Source organism: Varanus komodoensis, unplaced genomic scaffold, assembly GCF_004798865.1.
Source record: "Varanus komodoensis strain SLA01 unplaced genomic scaffold, ASM479886v1 scaffold3, whole genome shotgun sequence".
Classification (NCBI taxonomy): Eukaryota; Metazoa; Chordata; class Lepidosauria; order Squamata; family Varanidae; genus Varanus; species Varanus komodoensis.
The window spans coordinates 15,919,045-15,929,936 of record NW_025335761.1 but is presented as its reverse complement, the minus strand read 5'-3'; the positions used below and the strand labels follow the sequence as shown (position 1 = coordinate 15,929,936).

The 10,892-nt window shown below is 41.8% G+C and overlaps 1 protein-coding gene across 3 annotated transcripts in view; it reads right to left on the bottom strand.

Moving 5' to 3' along the window:
- Positions 1-4,175: 4,175 nt before the first annotated feature.
- The window catches only part of SUSD6 (sushi domain containing 6), a 69,854-nt gene continuing 63,137 nt past the window's right edge, over positions 4,176-10,892 (bottom strand). For all 3 annotated transcript variants that reach the window (XM_044436781.1, XM_044436780.1, XM_044436782.1), the window contains one exon: positions 4,176-10,244. In XM_044436781.1, the coding sequence (XP_044292716.1) occupies positions 10,219-10,244 (26 nt within the window). In that variant the 3' untranslated portion in view covers positions 4,176-10,218. The remainder of the gene's footprint in view (positions 10,245-10,892) is intronic.

Below are 10,892 nucleotides of genomic sequence, written 5' to 3'. Positions count from 1 at the left end.
CTGGGAGACTGAAGGCAGGAGCTGTTGGACCCTTCACTCCCTTTCCTCTAGGCAAGCTTGGAGGGTGGAGACGCCTCTTAGCTTGGTTCAGCCTCTGAAGGCATTAAATGCCCCTGTAACCAGAACACTCTCTTCTGGTCACAGAAACATCTCCATCAGGCTTTATCTGAGGCACAGAAACTTCCTTCCCATCAGCTCAGGCATGCAGTATCCCACCTCCCATTACAGGCACGAAACCAAAATGACAGATTCTTTCCATTACATGATTTGGCAGATGAAAACACCGGAGAAAAGAAAATATTTCCAGCTGCAAGTGAAGCAGGAAAGCCTTGCCTTGCACAAACAAAGGGCTGCAATAACAACAGGGAAAAGTTTCCCTGAAATTGCTGTCAACACCCACGCACCTTCCATGAAACCCCCCTATGCAGGGAAAGGGCTCTGGCAGGCTCTGGCTTGGTTGTCAGACTGAACTGCATGATGGACAGGTGGCAGCACCTCAAGGCTTTGAGGGTGAGATGGAGAAAGGAAGGCGACAAGTGTCAAATTCATTACTAGCCCTTGCAAGCAGCTTTTTTAATTATGCAGACATACATTATGGAATTCACAACAGTGGGGTGCAGCGGCGGTCACTAATTTGGGTGGTTTTACAAAGGAATGAGACAAATGGAGAAGGCTGGCCAGGGCAGCTGGTCCTGATACACCACCCCAGTGTGCCAGTGCCTACTCAGTCAGCGTGTGAACAGAATACTGGATTCTGGTGCAGTGGTTAAGAGCATGGGCCTGGGACTCAGGCGATCTGGGTTCGAGTCCTTGCTCGGCCATGGAGCCAACTGGGTGACTTTGGGCCAGTCACAAACTCTCAGCCCAAGCTACCTCGCAGGGTTGTTGTTGTGGGGTAAAATGGAGGAAGAGAATGATGTAAGCTGCCTTGAGCCCTTTGTAGGAAAAAGGCAGGATATAAATCAAAAAATAAATAATAAATAAATAAAAATAAATGATGTTTTATTATTAGAAATATACTACTTAATTGAATAAACTCTTTAAGTGATTGACATATAAATATTAAAATCATATTTAAATGCAGTATTAAAAACAATGTCAACCCCAAGAATACAAGCCATGATAGAATATGGTGGATGATATGGATAGAACATCAAGTGTGTTTAAGTAGCTTTGCCCAGGCTGGACCCTGTTATTATGGGGCAATGAAACTTATAATCCAGCTTAACTGGGGAAGGCTTCCCGACTGGGGAAGACTACTTAAAGCCTTCCTTTATCAGCAACAGTCACCTTCTGCTGAGTGACAACTGTTGAGTAGTCCTTCGCTATTGGGACAGCCGCCCCCCCCCCCGCTTCTGCAATGCCCTCCCCATGTGGCTGATGCATCCACTGCTACATTTTGGTGCCTAGAGAAGAATTTGTTATCCAAGAGTTTTTACATCTTTCAAATCTTTAGGAGCATGAAGATGGAAGGGGTGGTGTAGGTCATTAGACCAACTCCATGCTTACTGCTGGGAATCCAGAGATTAAGCATATGCCCAGCATCTGGGTGTGCAGTCCCTGTCTGAAGACTGCAAACGAGGGAAAAATCTTCTTGTCCTCTACATATTAGCTCCCTTGCCAACCTGCTTTTACAGTCAAGAAGGACCTCCCAATATTCAGCTAAAAGCTGCCCATCTGAAATCTAATCCTATTAGATCAAGCCTTGCCCTCTGGGCCAGCAACAGAGAACACAGCCTTTGTCTTCTCTTACATGGAAGCCCTTTGGGCATGTGAAGAGTGCATGCTTCTATAAGCTTTCTGCCTCTCTATATTTATTGATTGTGACATGACCTTTTATTACTAACTGTATGATGTTTCTTTTGCCTTGAGAATCTTTGTGCTCAAAGGTTATGGAATACAAATTAATAACATTTTAAAACTAAAACAAAACTGGTCCTCTTAATTGTGCCAAGAATTGTTACATGAGACAGACACTGCCCCCACCCCCCCGCCCGGCAAGCCATTGAGATGCCTTATTTATCTGTCCTATACTTCGCATTGCAGCCAAGATTCACTCTCAATATGACTTGCACTTAAAAACAACCAGGAGTACAATGCCCAGAATCCAAGTGGGCATTTATGCCCCCATCAGATCCCTCTCACCTGCTGATCCTATTGCACAAGTGGTGTCCACCATTGGCTCAATGGTAATTTAGTATGGATACAGACCAACCTGAAATGAATGTAAACTCTTGTTTCTGGAAGAACTCGAGTTGGTGGGCTCTCCCACACTAGAGACATTCAGAAAGAAACTGGACACCCATCTGAGTGGGATGCTGTAAATTGGTGTCCTGCAGCAGCAGGGGGTGGACCCAATGGCCTTCATGGCCCCTTCCAACTCTAATATTCTATGATTCTAGTATTAAGGGAAAGGGGGAAAATGATTCTCTATACACTTTATCCACACCATGTATTATGGTATACACCATACAACTGTAACCTGTCCCCCCTTGCCTTTTTTCCTAAAGAATCCTAGCTGTAACTTTTCCTCATGGGTAGCTGCTCCAGCCCCTTGATCATTTCAGTTGCCTTGTCCTGTACTTTCTCCAACTCTACAATATCCTTCTTTCGGTACAGTGACCAGAGCTGTGCACAATATTCTACAGGTATTTGCACCAAAGATTTTTATAAGGATAGTATGGAAATATTATTTTCATATTATTTATGTTCAATGCCTTTCCTACTTATGCCTAAAATGGAGTTTGTCTTTTTCCAGCAGCTGCACACTGGGGTTGACATTTTCAATAAGTTTTTTTAAATCACAATCCCAGTAATCCATTTCTTGGTTAGTCACCTGGTCAGCTACAGCATCTACTAAATTTTAATAAAAACTGCATGGTAAGTACTCTTACACGTGTCTCCCTACGCAGCAATTTTGGGTACAATCCTTTATTATGTTTAGAGACTTAACAGTTCTACTGCTCTCAGCATCACTCCAGCCTGCCATTCATAGTATAGCACCCTGAGTGACCTATATTGTAAAGCAGAATGGAATTAAAATTTGGGTTTTGCCTCTGGCCATAAATTTATGATCTTTCTGGAAACTATTTCCAGTATGGCTCACTCACACAAACTGATGGAAGATCAAGATGCTTTTTCTATTAGATTGAAGAGTAGTGTTTTGACTGGGCTGTTGGATAAAAGTATAAAAACTCAATTGCATAGCAGATCTCCTGCATGTGTGACTAGAACCTAGAACCCCACCCCTTGAGATCTGAGGTGGAAGTCCTTCTGTGGGAGCCCTCCTTGAAAGAGATTGGGAGGGTGGTTACCTGGAGGAGGGCCTTCTCTGTGGTGGCACCCCGGTTATGGAATGTGATCCCCAGGGAGGTTCACCTGGTGCCAACGCTTTTTTCTTTTCGGCACCAGGCGAAAACCTTTTTATTTTCCCGTTATTTTAATGTTCATTCAGTTTTAATGTGGATTTTATATTATTGAATTACTGGATGCTGTGCCATTTTTAGCTGTTGCTTGCTGTAAACCTTTCTGAGATACCAGTAGAGGGACGGTCTATAAAAGCTTTAAATAAATAAAACAAATAAGTATTGGCTGTATCCAATGTTAGTCTTAGATTAAACCCATTGAAATGAGTGGGATTTAAGTTAGACAAACAATGAATACAACTATGTCTATAAGCTACAACTACAAATTGCCATTTCCTAATATTATTCCACTGTCTCTTAAATTACTTTTAAATTCTTTATGGATCTTCATTCTCCAACTTGTAGACATGTCAGGCATTCAAGACAATGTACATGAGTCTGGAAATCTGCAACAGTCAAGGATATAGGAAGCCAAGGACAGCAAATGATTCCATATTTTGTATGTGCCATTCTGAATTTTTTAAAGTTGCTCACACATAACAAAGTTCAATTCACAAAAAACATGGTAAGTTATCAGAATGACACTTTGTTATCAACAGGACTGTCAGGGCTAGGTTAAATTGGCTGTCTTGACACTTCAGTTCTCTGTAGGAGCAATTAAATGATTTCAGCAAATGGAAAGATGGCCTTTCTGTTTTTCAAACTGAGTAAAATTGTCATTATTCAGCTATGTGCTTTCAGGAAGGAACCCATCAGGATCATGTCAAAATACTTCTTGTAGCCCAACTGACAAAAAACAAACAAAAGCAATTCACTTCAAAAGATTTTTTTTTTAATTTAGAAATGCAGTTATATACATAGAACAATTGAAATTAAATTAAACTTTGTACAAATATTAAAATACTATCTCACACCCACTGCAATGTACAGGATACCAGAAAAATATATATATATAAAATAAAGCAAAATAAAACTGATTGACATCCTGCACAGCATGTTTTTTTTTTAAATCCACATATATGAGTACCATTCTGCAAACAAATTCCATAGTGGTGCAACTCAGATTACAAACAAACAAACAGCACTGAAGGCAACCAGGTTCTCCCCATATCCAACCACCTGCAGCTTGCCCACTGAATAACAGAGTGTGGATTTGTGTGAAAACCTTTGTTCTGACAGGACATGGTCTGAACCGTGTGAGCTTCTATGCAAAAGTGAACATAACAGTGACACTTGCAGCAGAAATGGACAGCCACTCTCATTGGTTCACCTACTAGAAAGAAGCATGTATCTGTATCTCAAGATATAATTAACACAGAAGTGTGTCTTCGTTCAACTTACATCTCCTCTGGTGCAAGCATTGGAATCTTAATAAAGTGACAGAGATGGTCAAGTTCAAAAGCAATCAACGAAATTTCCAGGAAGCTAATCAAACATGGAGGACTGAGCGAGAGGGGGGCAGAGATGATCCATAAAGTACTATATGTGAATCAAGCCAAAGGAAGGTTACTACCAAAAAAGCCCCATGGAAACGAAAGGTCAATTCACACTTTAACATGGCAGTTGTGTGCCTGCTGTGCACTAAGCAACACCGGCTACAGATGCAGTAAACATAAAATGTGGCAAAAATGCTTGCCTCCCTAACTCAAGAACATCAAATACTGGACCTCCTGTTGATCACAGATCACCAGCTTATTCCACTATGCTTACAGGGACACTACTGTGGGCACTGCAGAGACATGCCTGGCATATAAAGTGAATTGGACTTGCCTTGTGGTCAGTTTTCAGTTCTTCTGAAGAATCTGCAAGCACTTTATGGGTATGCCATATTCAGAAACCAATGAACCTAGTAAAATAGCTGCTTCCAGAGGAGTGCCAACTCCAGCTGACTGTAACAAATGCCTTTTAGTGTGGACACTCCTCTTTATAGCATAATGTGTATCAACTGAATATATGCTATTATCCTAGTCCAGGTAACAGGAGCATCTTTGGCTTTGGAAACCACTGCAGCATGCACAACAGTGAATTTGCACACTGTTTGTTACATGCACACTCATGCATGTAACAAACAGTGAATTTGTTACATGCATGAGTAACACAAACCCTCTCTCTGGCCATGGAAATAGCAAAGATTATTCTTCATGGAACATACGAGCAGTTTTTAGAGGATCCAACTCTAGCAGCTCATATATTAAGTGCTGAAGGGTTGCTTCTTACAAGTTCTTTACAAGAGAGAGTGACCCTACAAATCAATCACATTTACCACCAAGTAGCATGGAGTGATTAATATAGGCTACTTATTTTAAAAAAGTAAAAAGGAGCTAGGCCAGGGTGCACAGGAGTCATATAAAAGCACTCTGCTGTGAAAATGTGTACGTGCATCAGCCAGTTCTCCTTTTTGACCACTATTCTGCCTGTTTTCCCAATCTTTGGAAGATTAATCAAAGTCCTCTGTATTTATGCACTAAGAAATGTGCAATTTGAAAAATGAAAAAACAAAGCCTGTCTTTGAACAGGTCTTGAGAGACTAAATATGGCAACCCTGTTTGTCCTGACTTGCACAGGGCTCTCGCATTCTGGATTTTCTTGCAAATGCCAAGACATCTCAGGTCATCAGTGCTTCTCTTTTGCCCGCTCCAGCAGTGTCCCAGTGACAGTAGCAGCTGTTTAAAAAAGCACTCATACTATGGGCCATAAACAAAGGAAAAACAGATCACTCTGTGCCAAGTGTGCATCTAACCACTTGGTAAGTGTTTTCTATTCATCCATAAAAAAGCAGCACTGCATTTCAGTTTATTTTGCTTTTAGCACTAGATGTGTAAAAGAAAAAAGGAAGAACGATTCCTCAACTGTGTTTGCAGGAAGCCCCATGTTCAGTCCCTGAATGTGTCCCACTCCTAAATATCCGAGCTAGGAAAGGTCTCTGCCAGGCAGAGGAGGGATTATGAAGCCAGATGGACCAACAGACTTAATTCAATAAAAGGCAGCTTCATATGACCAACCAATATTCTGAACAAAATGGAGGATGGTATGGGAACCAATCATTTGTGAGTTAAGTTTCAACATTTAAAGGGCAAGGTCAACCTGGACAATCACATTCCAGAGAAGGCCCCCCGTTTCAAAATCTGGCAAACACCACTGAAGTTAGAACTTGATTACTGCCATGCACAAAGTGTGCCCTTGCAGAGTCTGGCTCTCTGTGTGCAAGGCTGGAAGAAGTTAATGGAATTTTTAACAGGTACACAGTGCTGGCCCAGTGGGCCTTTCTAATTGAACAACTCCTCTTGGGTGTTTCAGAACTTTAAGAAGTGTCAGGATTTGTTCTTTTTAATATAATCTATCCATTTACAGTCTAAGCTTTAGGAGAGATGCCCCAAACATTATGCCCAATGGCTGTTCCTATCCCTGTCTTTCATGAATTTGCCTGTAAGACTAAGGAGAAGAGTTCTACATTCTTAGCCAAAGGAGGACAACGTTCTGCATTTATGTGCCTTGAAAATCCAGTTTTATTAATTGGATTTACAGCTGACCCCAAATACACAAGATTTCAACTATGAAATTATTTAGCCCATTGTCCTTTGAACTATTCTGGTGAAATATTAACTGCAGTATTAGGATTCAAGGTGAAACTAAGATTCTTCACATATCCACTGGATGCTAAAGGTATCCAGGGATTTAATAACGAATGTAGAATTTTACCACTGGATCACACTTCTGCTGACTGGACCTTAGCAATGCTATAGAGGCAGCTGTTTCTTCAAGGATGCTATAGAGAACACAGAAGTTTCTGAACAATCTTCAGGGGAAGAAGGAATAGGATTCAAGAGATGTGTTACTGGTCCCAGTATTTTTTTATACATTAATACTAAAAAAGAGACCAGCAGCTTCCTTTGGCCTGGCGCCACACAAACTTTTGCCATACTTCTATCCAAAGCCTTTAGCAGTTACTGCTATCATTCTGTCGCTAGCTCACAGTCAGGGCCAGCACCAACTCCTTCTGAACCGGTTATAATCCCTAGGTACTGGAGTTACACAGCAGAGGTTATGTGCAGCAGGCAGTGAGGGATGCATTGTTCATTCACAAGGAGATGGGGTGCAGAGACTCAGGATTCTGACAGTGCAGTCTGAATTAGCCAGGGGCCTGCTGCACTACTGGGGCTGTCAAACAGTGAATCAGGCTTCCCTACAGTCAGAGCTATGGACAAGAACCATCCATCTCAGGCACGAACACAATCCGTATTTCTGCCCTGGTCAAATCATTAAAAGCAAACAAACTGGCATCTACTGGCTTACTCAGAGTAATCTGTGTTTTGCTAATCATGGAGATGTCTAAGAAGTTATGCAGAGTGCTGAACCCCTCAGTATAAAATTCTACAGTGTATCTATCCTTGGGCTTCCAGGTTTTTAGCAGTTGTATGACATACACATTTGCAAGGCTATCTCCGCAAAGGAGCCAGAATCCTGCTAGACTGTCACCTTTTGTGTTTAAAATGCAAGGTGTGATTCTCCAGATGCTCAATTCTATACTCATTACAAAATACATGTGCTTTTATGCTTGTGTGTGTAATGCACACAGTCCTGAGCCTAGGCAGAATGTAATCCCCCTCTGCAGCATGGGGACATGGGCAGTTGTCCAGGGAGGAATAAATTGTTCCCTATTCAGAAGTAGTACATAAATTTGGGAAAAGGCAAAGCGTTGATGATCCCACATTACTGCAGTTGCCCCAGAAATGTTCTGCATATAAACACACTGTTGTCCTCTATTTCAATTGTTTTAAGATTATTTTTCTGCTTCCTTAGATTTTAAAGACACTGTGGTTTGTTTGCATGTCATGGCAGCAAACTGTGGATTAATTAACACACAATTTGCCACAACATGTCTCTGAAGTGTGGCTGATATTTTGAATATGTAGCATCTGATGAGAGGTTATTTCATAAGATGTGAACTTGGATGCTATTGGTTAATAGTTGACTTGAATAAAAGATTCACAGTTAACCTAAAAAGTAATCATGTCCACATACATGTCATAGAATAACCTTTGAGTGGAGGTTGTATATCCAGAAGGGTAGTCAGACACACTCCTGGCAAGCTGTGGGTTAATTAATGCACAATTTGCTGCTATATGCAAACTGCGTCTGTAATTGTATGTGGATGTGCTTCCAACTTCTTCCTTTAATCTTCCTTTTGCTAGACGCTGGGCAAGAATAAGAACTGGCAACTAAGCCATCCTGTTTTTCTTACAGAAATCTTTGGGCAAGCTGACAGAACTTTTTGCTTTTGGGAGGCTCACTAGGGGAAAGTCTCCCTCTACAATACCATCAAGAATCAACATTGCTTGAACAAAAGTATACTCCTATGAGAAAAGGTGGAGGTACGCAAACATGTCCCCTGCATAGTAGGAGGTTTCCGAGTGGAAGCAGCTTGCAACGCCAAAACAAAACAAAACAAAACCAAAAAACCACACACACACAACAAAACAGCAAACAAAAAACAGTGAGGGATTGAGGGCACCTTCCATCAGGACAAAACAGCAGCATGGCTCTTTCCATTCAAAAATTTTAAGGCAGGCTATCACTGTAATTCATTCAAGGCAAATCGGGCACACCAATTATGAAAAACTAAATCCCTGGTAACTGTGATCATTTTTTTCAAATGATTAGTTTTGACCAGAACAAGGAAGACATAAGAAATGCCAACTAAATACCTGGCATTGCCTCCACAAGGACAACAAAAGCAACAACATAAAAGAACACTGTGAAAATCGCTCTCTCATTCTGGTGGGCTAAGGCAGAGATGCCTATGTTAGGATCCCTGCCCAAGCACAGTGTGCCCCTGACACGCTGCAGCCGTTCCAGAGAGAATGATCTCTTAACACGGAAGGCTTTGAAGCAATTATGGCACAGCCCTAGTATGGCTGATAGGGGGCTCCTCACGAGGAAGGGAACTCCCTCTTCACATGGACTTGCCCATGCAGGTCCTCCGAAACCCAGCCACATACCAGTGAATTGCTCAAAGCTCTTTATATTGAGACAGCCTTAAATGAAACCACACAAAGTTCGTGAACAAAGAACAGATTCAAGGGGTGTGTATTTTTGAAGTGGAAGTGTACAGAAGTACAGACATTCCATCTCGACAAAGGTACTCTTTCCCCCCTCTTTGGGAAATAAAGACAAGAAAGCAAGTAGCAGTCTAAGCTTGCCATCAAGGGTGTGTGTGTGTGTGTGAGTCGGCCAGTTGCAATTGCCTTTAACATAGCCAGCATTGCCTAATGTGTTCACATGCAGCTACATTATATCTTATATGATTTTGAAAACTTGAGAGCTACAATATGTGTCTGCCTCTGTGACTCCCACAGGACTCCTGCTCTCCTATAGCTCATCCACAGGAGTTCAGCCTTGCCTTTGTAAGATAGTGAATAAATGGAAGGAAACTACCTGTACCCAACAAAGCAAGCTGCGTTTTGGCCCTATGTTCTGAGCAGATGTCCAGACGCTGCAACAAGCCAGTGTGAGAAGGAGCAAGGCACAAGAAAATAGCAGCTCTCCAGAGACCACACTCAAAAAACATCTGGCTGAGGAAGGGGAGAGGTAGGAGGAGCTTGAGTCCATTGACATCTCTGGAGCCCCCCACCAAACTTAATGCAGATGGAATCGGGGACAGCCGGCACCCTGTTCAGCCTACTGACACATCAAGGAGGCATTCTGGCGGCATCCTTTGGATCTTCAGCTACGGGGTGTTTGCTTGGAGGTATTCAGGGCACAGCGCGTGAGGGCTGGGGATGTCTGCACAGAGAGCTCACCATCCCGAGAAGAAGAAATATGGAGAGAGAAGGCTAGACAAATGCAGCAAACCTCATGCTTCTTTCAGCAATGGAATATCTAGGTTGAGAGAGAAGGAAGAGAGAGGAAAACAAGATGTTAGGCAAATTAGGGGGCCATGTGGGTAAATCAAATAATAAATAATAAAAAAATGTTTACTGTCCAGGTTTCAAAAGACACACAGCACAGACTTGATGTAAGTCTGCACTTTATAAATGAACAAGTTCTACAGAATCTTCTTATTTACTTTAAAGCCTTCATCAGTGATGGTTTGCAACGGCAAAATCCAAAAGAATTTTTTTTGCATCACTTTGAAAAAGAAACCAAAGCTTCTGGAATTTGTGGGACAATTGTGACTTTGTCAGTTTTCACAACCCATGAATATCCACCAATGTTGCTTTGCACCATAGATAATACCATGACTTGATCCTTTAATAGGCTTCGCTTTCTAATTGTTAAGGACTTTGTATGTGCAAGTTGGAGAAAGAGGGGAAAATCTGTATACAGCATTATTCCTTGAAAATCTGTATTTGTACGTCAGCCTGAAGGCCAAGCTCCATTTCAGAAAAGCTCTTGGGCTATATTCCAGTGTATGGGTAGGGCTTGAAGGCAAAGGGGTCAAAGCCAACATTCAAAAAGATACCAGTCTAGTCCAACTTAGAATATTTCAACCTTTAAGACTGGGGGAAGGGAGGCATCATAAAAGCC